The sequence below is a fragment of the Pristis pectinata genome, chromosome 3, assembly GCF_009764475.1.
Source record: "Pristis pectinata isolate sPriPec2 chromosome 3, sPriPec2.1.pri, whole genome shotgun sequence".
Classification (NCBI taxonomy): Eukaryota; Metazoa; Chordata; class Chondrichthyes; order Rhinopristiformes; family Pristidae; genus Pristis; species Pristis pectinata.
In genome coordinates this window covers 101,000,637-101,020,828 of record NC_067407.1, presented here as the reverse complement: position 1 = coordinate 101,020,828, position 20,192 = coordinate 101,000,637, and the positions used below count along the sequence as shown (strand labels likewise).

The window sequence follows — 20,192 nt, the reverse complement described above, 5'->3', positions numbered from 1 at the left end:
AGGGATGAGCTGGTTTTGGTCTGTGATCAAGAGGAAAGACAGTAATGTGGTTTCAGTGACCTAGTTGGAGGTCTGAAATGAATACAAGAAGCTGTTTTAATGCACAGCATTGTACTGGGAGTAAGTTCAAGCCATGTTTAAAAGAAATAAAATAAAATTCAAGTTCAGTTTAATTGGAATGGTTAGTTAATGAACTAGAGGCTTATTTCCCATGTAATGACTGACTGTAAGTCCAAAATAACAAATGTGATATTTTGCATGCAAGGATTTCTTGAGAATGTAATACAGTGCTATATAAATGTAAATTAATTCTTCCAAGCTTCCTGACATACCACCAAATCTAAAGCATTAAATCTCTTGAGAATACTTTCTACAAAAACTTTAACCTTGAAAGGGAAGTTTTGAACATTTTCCACCGAGTAACCCTTAACCTTAACATTGCTAAATGATTGCTATCCATGGTTTCTTCCAGTAAAGTGAATAATTTTGTATTCTGTTCTATGTTTGCTGCCAGATTTTGAATGATATATATATAATTCCTGCCCAAGGTCAGCATGTTGTTAGAGTTGTGAATTGAGGGGTTATGACAGAAGAGCGCATTTCAAATGTTAATGTCGTGCAACGGCCAATAAATTCAGTGCATTCAGCTCACATTACTGCTTCACTTCTTTCATCAGTATGCCATTAGATATCTGGTGCTACTGAATGCAAATAACACGCTTAAGCTTCTGAAATGTAAAATAATGCAATGGAATAACTCAAAAATATGGATTGCTTTAGAATGATACTGCTTGAAGTCTGTAAAAGCTGCCTTGCACAGTAGGAAGAATTATATATTGATGAATAATGAGGCTTGTGCTAAACTGGCACTATACAATTCATGTTGACTTGTCCTATTTGATTTGCCCTGTATGGTACAGGATGGTAATGGTGGGGCAGCAACAAGTAATCCAGAGGTCTGCAGTAACAATCCAGAGGCTAGAGTTCAAATCCTACCACAGCAACTGTGGAAAATTTGTTTAATAATTTGACTTTGGTCATCATGACTAAGGAGCTATGATTTTGTTGTAGTCCTATCTACTAACACATATCCTTCAAGGGAGGAAATGTACCATTCTTGTCCTGTTTAGCCGATATGTGATTCTAGATCCACAAGTGTGGTCTGTGGATTAAAAGCGGCTACAGCGAGGTACACTATCAAAATCTGTCGCCGTGCTCCCCTATTATGATCAAACAGGGATCAAGCCTGGTTCAATGAAGACTGAACTCCTCAGCAGGCATGACTGAAAATGAGGTGCCAACCTGGCTGAAAGACAGGACTGATGTGATATCAAAAAATTGCTTAAGTTGCCACATAGGTTCAAGAGCCGCGAGGTAATGTCGCAGCTCTATAAAACCCTGGTTAGACCACACTTAGAATATCGTGTTCAGTTCTGGTCGCCTCACTGTAGGAAACTTTAGAAAGGGTGCAGAGGTGATTTACCAGGATTCTACCTGGATTGGAGAGCATGTCTTATGAGGATAGGTTGAGTGAGCTAGGGCTTTTCTCTTGGAGTGAAGGAGGATGAGAGGTGACTTGATAGGGGTGTACAAGATGATAAGAGCCAGAGACTTTTTCCCAGGGTGGAAATGACTAACACGAGGGGACATAATTTTAAGGTGATTGGAGGAAGGTAAAGGGGGGATGTCAAGGGTAAGTTTTTTTTTACACAGACTGGTGGGTGCGTGGAACACTCTGCCAGGAGTGCCGGTAGAGGTAGATACATTAGGCACATTTAAGAGACTTAGATAGACACATAGATGATAGAAAAATGGAGGGGTATGTGGGAGGGATTGGTTAGATTGATCTTAGAGGACGTTAAAAGGTCGGCACAACATTGTGGGCCGAAGGGCCTGTACTGTGCTGTAATGTTCTATCTATGAAAAGCACTGGATATAGCAAAAATGATGTGGCCAGCCAGCTACAGAACTGAAGATCTGTGGAAGAACCAAAGTGTTCCAGTACAGTTACAACACTGGTATCTACCCAACAATGTGGGTAATTGTCCCGGTATGTCCTGTTCAGAATCCAGCTTTATACCACCTAAACAGTTAACTCACAATCATCAAGGTGATGGAAGGTGTTGCAACAGTGCTTTCAAACAACAATGCTCTACTTTAACCTACTTACAGATGCCTGGTTTGGGTTTTTATAGTACTGCTTCACTCCAGACTTCATCATAGCTTTGGTCTAAAAATGGACTGAATTCCAGGTAAAAGTACCTGCCCTTGATTACAAGGCAGCACTTGACCAATTGTAGCATCAAGGAGCCCTGGTAAAACTGAAGTCAAAGGCCATCAAATAGAAAATCATCAGCTGCTTTACCAATGACCTTTCTTCCAAAGTATGGTCAGAAGTGGGATGGTTGCTGATGAATGCACAATGTTCAATCCAGTTATAACTCCTCAGCAAGTAAAGCAGTCCATGTCTGCACACATCAGGACCTGGATAACAATCAAACATGGACTGATAAATGGCAAGTAACATTAACACCACAAAAGTGCAAGGCAACGACTAGCTATCCATCTACTTTTGACAGTCAATGGCACTACCAGAACCAAGTTTCCACCATTAACAACCTAAGGGTCACCTTTGACCAGAAATGATGTGGTGACAAGAATGGGTCAGAGGCTGGGTAACAACCTCCTGACACCCCAAAGTCTTTCTGCCACCTGCAAGGTATAAGTCAGGAATGGGATACAGGACTTTCCACTGTGTTTTGTTTATCATCTATATTAATGATTTGGATGAGAATCTAATTGGCTGAAGCAGTGTGTCCATCTGCACCAAGCAGCTTGCTGGCATCATGTTAACAAGGCCCATTGCTCATAATCGATCAGCCTGCTTTCAGGCATTTGGCAGATTTTTTTTATTTATTTGTTCTTAGGATGTGGACATCACTCGCGACGCCGGCATTTATTATCTATCCCCAATCGCTCCTGAACCGAGCAGACAGTTAAGTGTCAACAACTTTGCTGGGTCTGGAATCACATAAAGGTCAGACACGATTAGGGCATTATTGATTGTGTATATGAGCTATGTTAAAACATCCATTCCTTATCCTAAAGGGCATTAGTGAATTGAATGAGTTTTCACAAACAATCCAGTCGTTGCATGGTTATAAGCTGGAAAAGGTGCAGAAAAGATTCATGAGGTTGTTACTGGGACTGATAGGTTGAGTTACGGGGAGAAACTAGATAAGCTGGGAGTGTAGGAGGCTGACGAGTGACCTTATAGAGGTTTATAAAATCATGAGGGTTGTAGATAAGGTGAATGGTCAGAGTCTTTTTCTCAGGGTAGGGCAGTCTGAAACTAGAGGGCATAGATTTAAGGTGAGAGGGGAAAGATTTAAAGGGGACCTAAGGGGAAACTTTTTCACACACAGGGTGGTGGGTAGAGGGAACGAACTGCTACAGTAAGTGGCAGAGGTGCATATAATCACAATGTTTAAAAGACATTTAGACAAGTACATGGATAGAAAAGGTGTAGAGGGACATTGGCTAAATGCAAGCAAGTGGGACAAGCTCAGACAGACCTCTTGGTCGGCATGGACGACTTGGGCCGAAGGGCCTGCTTCCATGCTGCTTAACTATATGACTCATAAATCTCATCCTTCGTCTCACCTTGTGACCAGGATTAATGCCTCTGATCCTCAGGAACTTGCTTACTTTGATCCCTTCTCCTCTTTTGAATACATGTCCTTGGATCTAACTCCAAGGATGTCAGTAGCCATTCAGTTCCTCCCCACCCACCACCAACTCGTGAGATCAGCCTTTCTATGTGACTGGAGTTACTGTGTGTCAACATGCTGTTTGACTGTATATGCTAGCTATGTTAAAATATCCAGTCCATATTTTTTCATTTCCCAGCAAGCAGGTCACTCAATAACATACAGAACTGGAAGGAATTTTATCACTCTGGGGCAGGGCTGAGATCACCAAGCCCGAATCTGGGATTTTTTTGGTGTGCATGATGTTTTACCTCAGCATCAGGGGGATTTACTTGCCACAGTGTAAAGAATGTTTTGTCTCTTTTCTTTGTTGAAGTAATGTCTGAACAATTAAAAAACTTTTAAAAAATCCTATCCCAGCTTGTGTATTTTTTCCCCAAAAGCAGGAAGGAATAGTGTACTTGTTTCCAGGTCTGAAATTGAAACAAAGGTTGCCACATTTTGAAGGAAGTCACAGTCATTGAACAACTTCTGACTCCAGCTAGCTTGCTTAGCTAAGTACCATTTATAATATCTGTGACAGCTAGTGATTGTCCACCTATCACACTCCTTTGAAAGACACAGATGCTTCATAGCCTAACAAGTCCTGATGTCTGTTCTCTCCTCAACTGCAAAACCAAACAAAAATAGACACTTACCATACTGATGAGTGACCTTTTAGCTGCTTCATGGTGCATCTTGCTCTGAAACCAATTTTCCAGCCTGATGAGTTTGAACTGAAGCTGTTGGCACAGCAGAAATTTTGTGTTAACGCTGAATGTTACATAAATGGCTATAAATTCTACATAAAATATATTTTGTGCAAGGCACAGTTCCTGCAGGCCCATATAAAGGCTAATGCCATTGAAAAGGTGAAATTGTACCCACTTTTTTAAATACTGTCACAGCTACCTTGCATATTCTTAGAACAACTTTGTCTTGGATTCAAAATATTACAGGCTTTTCCGCATTGCATATCTATCACTCAAATACATATTGATAAATCCACTTATAGAGTGTGGCTGATGGACATGAAATAGAAATTTAAATAATTTAAAAGCCAGAGGGCAGCATGTTTCACCAATATCACAGACACATGGTAGCTTGTAATATTTCTATAAACAACAATTTAGCAATAAAAAAATACATGCAGTTACTTTTCTGTTGTTAGCAACTTCTAGCTTTGTCTATTTGGAGCAATATTTGAAAATACTTTTCCCAATTCATCTAGTAGTCAATTAATACTATCTTTTGCAAATAGAATGAAAAATGAATTGTCATAAACTCTAACACCCGCCCTGCACAACCTGAAAAAAAAAACTGCTATTAAATGGGATCCTCAGTGACTTGCAAAGTTATTAGTTGAAAGCAGAGTTTTTTTTTGGGATCTGCATGTTGCTGGTAAGGCCAGCATTTATTGCCGTTGAGAAGGTGTTGGTGAGCCGCCCTCTTGAAGTGTTGCAGTCTTTCTGGTGAGGGTATCCCTACAGTGCTGTTGAGTTGATAGGTTGGTAATTCTAGGATTAAGACCAGTAACAGTGAAGGACCAGTAACATATTTTCAAGTCAAGACAGTGTGCGACTTGGAGGGGAACCTGTAAGTGTTTCCATGCACGTACTGTCCTTTTTTGTGATCGTGGTGTGGTTAGGGAGGTGCTATCAGAGTAGCCCAGGCACATAACTTTGTGCATTTTGTAGATGGTGCTTCCTGCAGTCACTGTGTGTTAGGGCAATGCTGCAGCCTTCTTGATGGCAATTAAGGATGGTCAGTAAATGCTGGCATTGAAACTTAAAATGAATATTAAACAAATTCTAAGTCTCAAATTTTGCCATCACTCTGAAAGTGCACACAACTACCCCCAAAATATTGAAGCAAAAAAAATTGCAAATGCTGGAAATCTAGGTCAAAACCAAAAAATGCCAGAAACACTCAGAAGGTCAGGTAGCATGCGTGGATTGAGAAATGTTAACTCTGTTTTGAGTAGCCTGAGCTGCTGAGCAATTCAAACATTCTCTGTCTTTGTCCCCAGATGATATTGTTTCATATATTAAGAATAGGATAAAAGCCCAGGCACCATGGAATCAGTCTATGTAGAATCAATTCTTTCAGACTTATGGGCACTGAAATGTTTGTGTTTGCACTTGTCCAATATGACTCATGCCTTTCCAGGAATTTGATTGTGGTGCTCAAACGTGCAATGGCCATGCAAGCTGCAAGGATGCAGAGCTGGCAGATCATGATGTCAATCCTCATGCAATGTTAACGTGAGTGTGTGTGTTAAATTCAGCTGCAATGATCCAGCTACTGCTACATTTTAAATACACAGTGGGAGCCCAGCTATTTAAAGAGGGATAGCTACTTAAAGAAACCTACCTACCTAGGACAAACACAGTATATGATCATGCCTCAGGGGATGATTGATGAACTGAGGGAGCTTGGGATACAATCCCATAGATCCCTGAAAGTGGTAGTACGGTAAAGAAGGCATATGGACTGCTTCATCTGCCATGGCATTCACTATCATTGCAGGGAAATCATGTTACAAATTTATGAAACATTAGGCCACAGCTGGAGTATTGAGTACAATTCTGGTTGCAACACTATAGGAAGGAAGTGATTGCGTTGGAAAGGTTGCAGAAGATATTGACCAGGATGTTCCCTAGATTAGGGCATTTCAGTCATAAAGAGAAATTGGATGGGTTGGGCTTGTTTCCACTGGAGTGGAGGAGGCCGAGGTGTACAAAATTATGATGGGGATAGATAGAATCTTTTTCCCATGGTGAGGATGTCTAAGGCAGGAGGACAAACGTTCAAAGTGAGAGGTAGAAGATTTTTTTAAAATTTACAACATGGTAGCAGGCCCTTCCGGCCCAACGAGTCCATGCCGCCCATTTTAAACCCATATTAACATACCCGTATGTCTTTGGAATGTGGGAGGAAACCAGAGCACCTGGAGGAAACCCACGCAGACACGGGAGAACATACAAACTCCTTACAGACAGCGACGGGAATCGAACCCCGATCACTGGTGCTGTAATAGCGTCGCGCTAACCGTGATCTGAGAGGCTCTGAGGGTTTTTTTTTCTCATAGAGAGTAGTTGGAATCTGGAACACTGCCTGAGGAGGTGGTGGAGACAGATGTTCTCACAACATTTAAGAAGCATCTAGACAAGCACTTGAATGGGAAAGCCATAGAAGGGTACGACCAAATGCAGATAAATGGGACGAATAAGTATAATAGTCAGTGTGGACGTGGTGGGCTGAAGGACCTGCTACTGTACTGTATGACTCTATGAATCTATGATTCTATGACTGGATCCTCGATGCCTAACAGATTTATTAGTTAGTATGAGAATTAGTTGGGGGCAAGTTATTTGCAATTGTCAGAAGAGGATAAGTACTCTAAAGGTTTCAGTGCAGAACACTCCTACAATGAAACATGGTGCCAATATAATAGTGCTTTATGTGGACAATGGACATTATTCACATGGACTTTAGTAAGGCATTTGATATGGTCCCTCATGATAGATAGATAAAGATGCATGGGATCCAGGATGAATTGCAAGTTTGGATTCGGAACCTCCTCGCCCATAGAAGACAGAATAGGGGTGGAAGGCTGTTACTCTGGCTGGAGGTCCGTGACTAGTGGTGTTCCGCAAGGATTGGTGCTGGGACCTCTGTTGTTTGTGATATATATCAATAATTTGGATAAAAATGTTCTGAGGTGGATTAGCAAGTTTGTGGATGACACAAAGATTAGTGGAGTTGTGGACAATGTAAAGGACTATCAAAGAATACAGCGAGATATAGATCAGTTACAGATATGGGCAGAGAAGTGGCAGATGGAGTTTAATCCAGACATATGTGAGGTGTTACACCTTGGGAGGTCAAATGAAAGGAGAAAGTACACAATCAATGATAGGCCCATAAATAGAATTGAAGTATAGAGGGATCTTGGGGACAAGTCCGTAATTCACTGAAAGTGGCTATGTAAGTGGATAAGGTGGAAAAGAAGGCATATGGCAAGCTTGCCTTCGTTGGTAGGGGTGTTGAGTATAAGAGTAAGGGAATTGTGCTTCAGTTATATAGAACTTGGTCAGACTGCACTTGGAGTATTGTGTGCAGTTCTGGTCGCTCCATTATAGGAAGAATGTGGAGACTGTGGAAAGGGTGCAGAAAAGGTTTACCAGGATGCTGCCTGGATTAGGGGGTATGAGCTATAAGGAAAGGTTGGACAAACTTTGGTTGTTCTCCCAAGAGGTCGGAGGCTGAAGGGAGACCTGATAGAGGTTTGTAAAATTATGAGAGGCATAGATAAGGGTAGACAGTCAGAATCTTTTCCCCAGGGTAGAAATGTCAAGTGCGAGAGGACATGCCTTTAAGGTTAGAGGGGAGAAGTGTTTTTTATGCAGAGTTGCATAACCATGGAATGGGTTACCAGGGTTGGTAATGGAAACAGGCAGTTTGGTGGAATTTAAAAGGCTTTTAGAAAGACATATGATGAAGGAATGGAGGGATATGGATGATACACAGGAGGAGGACATTTAGTATAAATTGGCATCAAGATCGGCACGACATCGTGGGTTGAATGGCCTTTCTGGTGCTGTTCTGTTCGATGTTCTATTTATGTTCTTACCATAATGCTTGAACAGATGTTCTGCTGTCTGAAACTCACTGGTTATTTATTGCAGTCAGCAGAGAAGGATTCATTGTTGCTGGCTGCATCCTGCAGGCTCAGCACTTGCCAGCAGCTACAGAGCAGGAGGAACAGGAAATAGGAGACAACTCTTGTCAGAGTACCCTAGACCACTCTGCCAGTAACTACCAAACCTACAGTCTCTAACAAAGACAAGGATAAGGGCAACAGTTGCATCAGTAGACTGCCTTCTGCAGGTTCCTATCCAAGTTGCACATAATTCTGATTTGGAAATTTCTTGCTGATCTTTCATCCTCACTGGGTCTAAATCCTGGAACTGCTTTCCCAAAGGCTACTTGCAGTCATTACAAAGCAAGAGTGAAGACCTCAGAGCAAGATTGCTTTATCAGAAAGACATGAGGGACTGCTGTGTTTCACAGAGCCATGGCTCACCACCAACTTGCCTGACACAGTGCTCCAGCCTGAGGGTTTTACGAACCACTGCATGGACCGGACGGCAATATCGGGTAAGGGAAAAGGCAGTGGTGTTTGCTTTATGACAAACTTGTCATGGTACATGAATGTGGTGGTCTTGTCCTATTCCTGCTCACCCCGACCTGGAACATCTGGCAGTGAAGTACTGACCATTCTATCTTCTGTGGGAGTTCTCCATCGTCATCCTGACTGCAGTCTACATCTCATCTCTGGCAGACATCAAGCTAGCACTTGAGGAACTAAGTGCTGTAATCAAGAAGAATGAAGCAGTGTACTCCACCTGTCACATTGTGATGGGAGAGTTTAATCAGGCCAGCTTGAAGAAGTCTCTGCCTAGCTATTATCAACACACCACCTGCAATACTAGAGGATTCAACACACTCAACCACTGGTATACCACCATCAAGAATGCCTACTGCTCCATCCCTTGCCTGCACTGAGGTAAATCCGACTACCTGGCTGTGCTGCTTCTGCCTGCATGCAGATAGAGACTGAAGAATGCTGCACCAGTGAAGAGGACTATTAAGAGCAGGACTGGAGAGGTGGAGGAGTGAATTCAGGATTGCTTTGAGTTGGTGGACTGGACCATGTTCAAGGATTCGTCAGCAGACCTAAATGAATATGCCACAGTCATCACTGGTTTCATAAGGACATGTGTGGACGAGTGTATACCCACAAAAATGTTCCGAGTCTTCTCCAGCCAGAAGCCCTGGATGAACCAGGAGATTCATAATCTGCTGAGAGCTAGATCTGTGGTGTTTAGGGCTGGTGACCCAGAGTCATATAAGAAGTCCAGGTACAACCTCCGGAAGGCCATTGTGAGCGCTAAGAGACAATTTTGGACAAAACTGGAATCACAAGTGGATGCTCGACAGCTGTGGCAGGGCTTGCACAATATAACTTCCTATAAGAGATCGGGTAGCATAAGTGGAAATGACCCATCATTCGTGGATGAGCTCAATGCCTTGTATGCACACTTTGATGGGGAGAACTATGACATACCCACACGAGCCCCCACATCTCAGATGACCCTGTAATTTCAGTTTCTCAGGCTGACGTCCCGGCATTCTTCAAGAGGGCGAATCCATGAAAGGCATCTGGCCCAGACGTCATAACTGGCTGAGTACTTCAACCTCTCACTTCTGTGGTCTGAGGTTCCCACCTGCTTTAAAAAGGCATCTATTGTACCGGTGCCCAAGAAGAGAGTGTTCACCTGCCTCGATGACTGCCATCTGCTAGTACTTACATCAACTGTAATAGAAACATAGAAAAATAGCACAATTCAGGCCCTTTGGCCCACAAAGCTGTGCCGAACATGTCCCTACCCTAGAAATTACTAGGCTTACCCATAGCCCTCTATTTTACTCAGCTCCGTGTACCTATCTAACAGTCTCTTGAAAGACCCTATTGTATCCGCCTCCTCCACCGTTTCCGGCAGCCCATTCCATGCACTCACCACTCTCTGAGTAAAAAACTTACCCCTGACATCTCCTCTATATCTACTCCCCAGCACCTTAAACCTATGTCCTCTTGTGGCCACCAATTCAGCCCTGGGGAAAAGCCTCTGACTACCTACCCTATCAATACCTCTCTTCATCTTATACAGCTCTATCAGGCCCCCCCCCCCCCATCCTCCGTCTCTCCAAGGAGAAAAGGCCGAGTTCCCTCAACCTGCTTTCATAAGGCATGCTTCGAGAGGTTGGTTATGGCGCAAATCTACTCCTGCTTCAGAGGTGACCTGGATCTGCTCCAATTTGTCTACCGCCACAATAGGTCAACAGCAGATGTAATTACTCTGGCTCTTCACTCTGCTCTGGACCATCTGGACAACAGGAACTCATACGTCAGGCTGCTGTTCATCGACTACAGCTCGGCGTTCAACACAATCATCCCATCAAAACTCATCGTCAAGCTCCAAGACCTGGGCCTCTGTTCCTCCCTCTGCAACTGGGTACTTGACTTCCTCATCGGCAGAACTCAATCAATGAGGGTTGGTAACAACACCTCCTCCTCACTGATCATCAACACAGGTACACCTCAAGGTTGCGTGCTTAGCCCCTGCTCTGTTCTCTACACACACATGACTGTGTAGCTAAGCACAGCTCCAATGCCATCTTCAAATTTGCTGATGACACTATTATTGTTGGTTGAATCCCAGGTGGTGATGAGTCAGCTTACTGGAGCAAGATAGGACACCTGGTTGCGTGGAGCTACAACAATAACCTCTCGCTCAATGCAACGTCAGCAAAACTAAAGAGCTGATTGTTGACTTGAGGAAGGGGAAGGAGGGCAGATATGCACCAATCTCCATTGGGGGAGAGTCAGCAGCTTTAAATTCCTCGGCATTAACATATCGGATGACCCGTCCTGGGCCCAGCACGTAGATGCAATCATGAGGAAAGTTCACCCAGCGCTTTTTCTTTCTAAGGAGGTTAAGGAGGTTCAGCTTGTCACTGAACACTCTAACAAACTTATACAGGTGTACTGTTGAAAGTATTCTGATTGGATGCATCATGGTCTGATACAGCATTTCAACACAGGAATGTGAGAAGCTGCAGAGAATAGTGGACTCTGCCCAATATATCCCAGGCACATCCCTCCCCACCATTGGTAGTATCTACAGGAGGTGCTGCTTCAAGAGGGCAACATCTATTATCAAAGATTCCCACTGTCCGGGCCATGCCATCTTTTTGGAGTTACCATCGGGCAGGAGGTGCAGAAGCCTGAAGTCCCACACCACCAGGTCTCAAGAACAGCTACTTCCCTTCAACCATTCAGTTCTTGAACCAACTGGCACACCTGAATGGTTAAAGGGAAGTAGCTGTTCTTGAATCAGAGATTTGGCTGTCGCAAGGGCAGGATTGGCTGCTTGATGTTCTGGGGTTTAGATCTTTCAAAAGGGATAGGGAGGAAGATAAAAGGGGGGGGAGTGGCATTGCTAATTAGGGAAAGTATCACAGCTGCAGAAAGGGAGGACATCATGGAGGGATCGTCTACTGAATCAGTGCGGGTGGAAGTCAGAAACAGGAAGGGAGCAATCACTCTATTGGGAATATTCTATAGGCCCCTCAGTAGCCACCGGGACACTGAGGAGCAGATAAGTAGATTATGGAAAGATGCAAAAATAATAGAGGAAGAAGGAAGCAAATTAAGTTTTAGGAAACAAAAATCAGACAGGGTTCTTGAGAATTATAAGGTAGCCAGGAAGGAGCTTAAGAAGGGACTTAGGAGAGCTCGAAGGGGATATGCAAAGGCCTTGGCAAGTAAGGTTAAGGAAAACCCCAAGGCATTCTACATGTATGTGAAGAACAGGAGGATGACTAGAGTTGAGAATAGGACTGCTCAGGGATAAAGGGGAAATGTGCCTGGAGGCAGCAGAGGTAGGGGAGGTTCTTAATGAATACTTTGCTTCAGTGTTCATCAGGGAGAGGGACAAGCTGAAGAATGTGAGGTCTGCATAGAACAGACTAATGTGCTGGAGCATGTCGAGGTTAGGAAAGAGGTAGTGTTGGAGCTTCTAAAAAATATTAGGATAGATAAGTCTCCGGGGCCGGATATGATATACCTCAGGTTACTACAGGAAGTGGGGGAAGAGATTGCTGGGGCATTGACAATGATCTTGGTGTCCTCACTGGCCACAGGAGTGGGACTAGAGGATTGGAGGATGGCAAATGTTGTTCCCTTGTTCAAGGAAGGTAATGGAGATAACGCTAGGAATTAAAGACCACTGACAATTATATCAGTGGTGGGCAAACTATTGGAGAGGATTCTTAGTGACAGGACTTACAAGCATTTGGAGAAGCATAATCTTATTAGGGATAGTCGGCATGGTTCTGTGAGGGGCAGGTTGTGTCTCACAAGCCCAAATGAGTTTTTCGAGGAGGTGACAAAACAAATTGATGAAGGTAGAGCAGTGGATGTGGTTTATATGGATTTTAGTAAGGCGTTTGATGAGGTTCCCCATGGTAGGCTTATCCAGAAAGTCCTGAGGCATGGGATCCATTGGAGACTTAGCTGCATGGATTCAGAATTGGCTTGCCCACAGAAGGCAGAGGGTGATAGTAGATGGAGAATATTCTGCCTGGAGGTCGGTGACCAGTGGTATTCTTCAGGGATCTGTTCTGGCACTCTTGCTCTTTGTGATTTTTTTTATAAATGATTTGGATGAGGAAGTGGAGAGGTGGGTTAGTAAGTTTGCAGATGACACAAATGTTGAAAGGGTTGTGGCTAGTGTACAAAGTTGTTGTAGGTTACAACAGGATATAGACAGGATGCAGAGTTGGGCGGAGAAGTAGCAGGTGGAGTTCAGTCTGGAGAAGTGTGAAGTGATGCACTTTGGAAGATTGAAGGCAGAGTACAAGGTTAATGGCAGGATTCTTAGCATTGTGGAGGAACAGAGGGATCTTGGGGTCCAAATCCATAGATCCCTCAAAGTTGCCACGCAAGTTGATAGGGTGGTTAAGAAGGCGTATGGTGTGCTGGCCTTCATTAATCAGGGGATTGAGTTCAAGAGCTCAGAGGTAATGTTGCAGCTCTATAAAATTCTGGTTAGACCACACTTAGAGTATGGTGTTCAGTTCTGGTCACCTCATTACAGGAAAGATGTGGAAGATTTAGAGAGGGTGCAGAGGAGATTCACCAGGATGCTACCTGGATTAGAGAACATGTTTTATGAGGATAGGTTGAGTGAGCTAGGGCTTTTCTGTTTGGAGCGACAGAGGATGAGAGGTGACTTGATAGAGATGTGTAAGATTATGAGAGGCATAGGTAGAGTGGACAGCCAGCACCTTTTTCCCAGGGTGGCAATGGCTAATACTGGAGGACATCCATTTTAGGTGAGTGGAGGAAAGTTTAGGGAAGATGTCAGAAGTAGGTTTTTTTTACACAGAATGGTAGGTACCTAGAATGCACTGCCGGGGGTGGTGGTAGAGGCTGATACAACAGGGACATTTAAAAGACTCTTGGATAGGCACATGGATGTAAGAAAAATGGAGGGTTATGCGCTGTGTAGGAGGGAAGGATTAGATTGACCATAGAGCAGATTTACATAGATTAGCACAACATTGTGGGCTGAAGGGCCCATACTATGCTGCACTATTCTATGTATTATGTTCTGTGTTCCTAATCACTACAGTTTAGCAACACTATGACCACTTTGCACTAAAATGGACTTTGTTTTATTTTTGTTCAAATCGTGTTTTTTCTTGTAAAAATTGTGTATAATTCATGTTTAATTTATGTTTTTCTTGTGAATGCTGCTTATATGATGCTATGTGCCTATGATGCTGCTCCAAGTAAGTTTTTCATTGCACCTGTGCATACATGTACTTGTGCATATGACAATAAACTTGATTTGACTGAACTCTGCAAGCATCTTCACTATCTTGCTGTTCAATGACTGGTTGGTCAGGTGGGAAGTTCTTGGCAATCTGGGAAAAGAAGGCTTAGTATGAACTTGTATTTCAGGAAGTTTGGAAGAAAACTTAAAACAACTGCAGCTGTTTAATCAGAAGAGATTGTCGATGATGAGGGAAGTGGGATAAGAATAAACCATCAAACTGAATTGTTGCTTCATCACCAGCAGACATGGACACTATGACAGCTGCTTCTGTCATGGCCAGTGCTCTCCTTTCCAGGCTGGGGATCACAGGAAGCAGCATGACCCACCAGTTATGCACCATCTTTTTCTACAAGTGTGTTTGTGAGTGTCACACAGTCTGTGTGTGAATTGTGCCCACTATGATTGATCAGCAGAGGTTGTGTGGAACTTGTGAGATGTGGACGTAATGTTTGAGGTAAGTGTTGAAGGGTGCAGATGAGCATATTAATGATAAGGGCCCTGAAAGCTAAAGATTGCTGTTAGGTAAATGATGCAGATGCATTGTATCATACAGTGCATGAGTCTATTGTTGCACTGGTCTGAGAGAGAATTTGTTGATGTATTTACTGACTTTGATCATGTGTGTAAGGTCATTACATTTAATACAGCATTCCATTCATTTGTGAATGCTTGCTCTTTGTGATGAATTCATTAAAAATCTCACCCACCATCCTCCCCCGCTCCCCCTGCTGCTCAACTCTGTTTGAAGGGCTGCATGGAACCGTGTAGAAAGTGAACCTCCTTCCTACCTTCCAATAATTTGGTCAGGGTTTTCAGAGTTTGCATGCTGCTGAATCTTGCTTGCTCTTAACCATAAGGATGGCTTTGGGTGATGCTAGCTACTCCAATATTAGATCTTGGTGATGTGATCTAAGGCCAGTGACGGTGAGTGAAGTTAGCAGTGTTTGAATGCTAAAATCATGATCATGAAGTCGGAGCGTGAATTGTTCCATGTTTTTCACTAAGTAAAGGAATTAGAGTCACATATTGATTTTCAACACAAATTCAGATTTAAATAGCAGGGTAAGGGAGAAGAAGATGATCTGAAGATGAGCAGCCAGATGTAAACACATTGAGAACCACTGCTGATCAACAAGGACAAAGATGATGGTTTGTAGGAGAGGAAATGGGATTCAGAGTCCTGTATGAGTTGCAGTGTGTGTGGAAGGTGAGTGATTGCAAACAGCTTTACAGAAAACAGCCTTGAGCTGAAGGTATTGTGGCTGAGTAACAATAAGGTGGAGCACATTAGGAAATAGAACTGATGTCTATGCCTCTGGGACTCAGAAGGGTTTTGAGATTTTGTGATGGATTGGCCAGGGCAACCTGGTTGCACACCCATGTACTCAGTCTGGTACAGTAATAAAGTTGACAGCTATGACGCTAAGGTTCTGGCAGGTAGCCTCAGGCTTACTGTGTTGAGTGATAGAAACTTTTGGTTGAATGTAAACCCAATCTCTGTCCAGTCATTAGATAGCACAGCAATGTACATGGCACGGTAGTGTAGCAGTTAGCATAACGCTATTACAGCACCAGCGACCTCGGTTCAATTCCCGCTGCTGTCTGTAAGGAGTTTGTACGTTCTCCCTGTGTCTGCATGGGTTTCCTCCAGGTGCTCCGGTTTCCTCCCACATTCCAAAGATGTACGGATTAGGAAGTTGTGGGCATGCTATGTTGACGCCAGAAGCGTGGCGACACTTGTGGGCTGCCCCGCAGATCACTCTACGCAAAAAGATGCATTTCGCTGTGTGTTTCAATGTACGTGTGACTAATAAAGAAATCTTACCTTATCATCTTACCTGGCATGGAGACTGAAATGTACAGTTGGGTTTAGTTTGTGGAAATTTACCCCATGTTTTCAGGAACAGCAAGTAGACAAGGCAAAGGATGGGACAAAAACCTCAGTGGGGCATGACTTTGTAGATGTGGGTGAAGAAGGCACTGAAGCATCTGAATTAAATAAACTGAATAGGACCGTGAAAAGGATGAAAAACTCAAAAAAAACTAGAGGTAAAGTTATTTTATTAGCAACCAAAAAATAAATTTTAATTTGATTTGAACATTGTAAAATGGTTAAAGATTTTTGAAATAATCTTCACATAGCTGAATAGTCTTTTAAAAATGCCATCAATTACTGTACTATAAAAGGAATAATAGGATCTGCACTGTGGAACAAAACTTGTGGTCTGCTGTGTAGTAGTGATCATTTTCTCCTTATGCTTCTGAGGGTAAGGCGATCTACAGCAGGCATCTCAAAGTACCACAGAGATGCCATCAATGCTGTTTCTGCAAAAAAAATTCCCTGGAAGGATAAATAAAGCATGTCAGCGTCCTTGCCACTCCTCAGCCATGGGGCCAAGTTACACTCAGTAGGCTACACTGGGCAGGCCACATCAACTGTGTGTCCGGCACCAGCCTCCCAAAACAGACGTTCCATTCCAACCTCTATTGTGTAGAGATTACCAAGCATGGAGAGGAAATAATTCAACGACATCCTTAGGCCTTCTTAAGGAGTTGCTACAAGCCCATTGACTCCTGGGAAACTCAGGGCCATGACTGCTCAAAATCAACAAGTTATAGGATGTTAATGAGGATCTCAAGGTGATGCATCAGGAGTGCATACTTGTCAGGCACCAACTGCCCCATCTGAGGAAGGGTCTGTGGTTCCCACAATGGCCTCATGAAGCACCTCCTAACTCACAAAATTGGAGTGGAAGCAACTAATCCTTAATCTCAAGGGACTGCTGAGGAAGAAGAATGTTATCGTAGCATAGCGGTTAGCGCGATGCTATTACAGCACCAGCGATCGGGGTTTGATTCCCGTCACTGTCTGTAAGGAGTTTGTACGTTTGCCTGTGTCTGTGTGGGTTTCCTCCGGGTGCTCTGGTTTCCTCCCACATTGCAAAGACGTGTGGGTAGGTTAATTTGGGTTTAAAATGGGCGGCACGGACTCGTTAGGCCGGAAGGTCCTGTTACCACGCTGTAAATAAAATTTAAAAATTTAAATTCAATTATCTTAATCTGTCTTCCAACCTGCAGTGATCATGGACAGACCCAGCTGTCCCAAAGCAAAAAATGTTAGAGGATTACCACATCTTGCAGGTCTTCATTGGACTGTCTTTAGCAACAATGTATTCTGTTCAGTATCAAAAGAATCAACTATCAGAAATTTACATTTGGTTCATGGGACACCCACAAAATTACTGTTTTCACAATGTTATTCATGAGTTCAGCTCTACAATTCCCACAGCTATATTGCTGACTTTCTTCTCGTGTCCAGAGCCAGTTTGATGGTTATTGATTTCACAGCACTGGGAGCAGCAATCAGCATGTCAACCGTATCAACCATAATAAACTGTTTGGCTAGTTTTAACTGTGTACTTTCATCATAAATCACACACAAAATTTGATCTACTTTTTTTTCAACTTTTTAATTATATTTTGATCCATCAGCTGTATTTGTGATGTGCTTGTAGGGAGAAATATCAGTTTGACATTTGTCAGGCTAATTTCTACAAGCATTTTGCCCAGCTGTCTGGAATGATTGCAATTTTATAGTTTCTGTACTTTCATTGATCTCCGTTAGATTTTTTTTAAGAGGTTATTCAAGCAAGGAAATATACTCTGCATTGAATGTACAGTAGATTTTGTAGTAACTCTTTCTATAATGTGATAGTTTGCCTTTCTGAATAGGCAGTAATTTAATTCTGTCTGTGCTTCTCACTTTGGCCATACCCAATCAGACATTAGATTTTGTTTTCATTCATTTTCCATCACATACAGAAAAATCCAATCTGATCACTGCTTTTTCTATCTTTAGGTGCAGAGTGAACAAGAAACGAAAGCAGAGCACTCATTACCCAAGGTGAAGTAGACACAATATTGTTACTTGCCTTTTGCACAGGACTTCTAGGAAGGCAATATTTATTACTATTGTTATAGCATCTTCTTGAGGGTTAAATATGGTGGTTCTTGTCTTTTGCAAATGTGTTAGCTTTTGTACTTAGTACATAAAATTTTTGCACCCCCTTCTCTGTAAGTAGCCTTGTTACATTACAAGTATTGCCTCTGTCTCTCAAGTTGTTCCCCATGCCTCCCACCCTCTGATGCTCCCAATTTGGTTCCTTGACTATTGTTTATTTTCTGTATTAATACATTGGTGGATCTGGAAAACTTGAAAATTTTTATATGCTCTGTCCTCTTTTCTGTCTAGATCACCAAAGTTCTGTTTATTTCTACTTCTGTTTCGATGCACACTGAATATCTTCTACTCTGCACCTGTCGAGAATACACCTCATAAGGATTGCAGAAAGTACCAGAAATATGCACCATGAGTATTGAGTACTGAGCATGTAGTTTGAATATTCACAGATATTGCATTCAAATCGGGAAATTAATTGGGAAACTGGATTGATTTAAGAGAGAGAATAGGGATCCATTGAATGAGTAGACACAATATAAAGGTTATAGCAGTTGCCTTCTCTTGGTAATATAGTAGAAGTGTATATTAATAAGAATATTAAGGACAGCAATGATGATTTCCGTGAAGAAACCAGGTATGGTTGAAAGGGACCCTTGAATACATTAACTTGAGCATAGTGACAAGAGCAAATTCAGCTAAGACAGCTGATCTATTTTTTAAGAAAAAGGTCCCAGAATTGTGAACTGTGATCCTAGTAACTAGTCTGAGGTTGTGAGCATTCTTCAAAGACTCCAACAATTCCCCAACCTGTTCCACTGAAATTTTCCCTTTGATCAAAAATTGTAAAAGCTGTTACTGTAATTCCCAGGGGAGCAATGCTTAACACAGAAAAAGCAGAAAATGCTATAAACACTCAGCAGGTCAGACAGCATGGTGCAGAGAGAAACTGTTAATGTTTCAGGTCCAGGACCCTTCATCAGAACTGTGAAAGAGAGAAAGCAAGTTAGTTTTGGGGAGCAGAGAAGATTGGGGAGGGAGGTATAGAACAAAGGGAATATCTTTGATAGAGTGAGACCAGATAAACTGACGTAGCAGTTTAAGATCAGCTTAAGCTTCTTTGTCTGTGCACTGTTGCTAATGGTAAGGTTGTGGGACATGCCCAGCAGGCCAGACCGTACAAAATAAAAGAAAAACTGATGCTGGACCTGAAGCATTAACTGCTTCTCTTTCCACTGATGATGTCTGACCTGCTGGGTGTTTCTACATTTTCTGTTGTTATTTCTGATTTCTAGCATTTGCAGTTTTTTTGATTCCCAATGCTAAACATAATATACAGAGTGAGCACTGCAAATTGCTGCCAGAGATATCAACAAATATTTCGGTACTCCAAGACCTGATCAATCTAACATAGTTTTGTAGTTACCCATGGGGACTTTGAACTAGAAATATATCAACATTCTTTCATATATTGATGAGGTGCTGTGGATGGATCTCACACGGCTTTGATATGAGGCTCCAACACACTACCTGCATGTAATGCCTAAAGCACTGTGCATAAAAGAACTGGCAATTCACAGTTCTGCATGCAAAAACTGCAGGCTAGGCCTTTCATCCACCCTATTCCACTGTGACAGTTGTATGTTGGATGGTGTAGGGTAAGGGGAATTTAAAGGGAAAGATGAAGATCTGCAGATTTAGGAGGAGAACACAAGGTGCTTCTGAATGTGAGGAAGATGTAAGGGATGTGGAGAGGATTGAGGCACGGGAGATAGTTGAGGGTGGAGATTGATGGAGGATAGTGATAAGATCGCGGCATTAAAGAAGATCACTCTAGATTGGAGTGAATGTTAGAGTGGACCATGGGATAATCAAGGATTAGGGGCAAGGTCAGAGGGACTGAGAGATTCAGGGAGGAGCTCAGTGGGTGAAAGATTGGGGTAATGGGAAGAAGATTAAGAGATTGAACAAAGAGATGAACAGAGGGGATTGTGGCAAGTTGAAGATGAGTTG

The 20,192-nt window shown here is 42.6% G+C and overlaps 1 protein-coding gene across 1 annotated transcript in view; it reads left to right on the top strand.

The window, feature by feature from the left end:
• Positions 1-18,134, top strand: part of ccdc85a (coiled-coil domain containing 85A) — a 203,733-nt gene extending 185,599 nt beyond the window's left edge. The window contains exon 3 of the mRNA XM_052011243.1: positions 18,081-18,134. Coding sequence (XP_051867203.1) covers positions 18,081-18,134 — 54 coding nt within the window. The remainder of the gene's footprint in view (positions 1-18,080) is intronic.
• Positions 18,135-20,192: the final 2,058 nt, after the last annotated feature.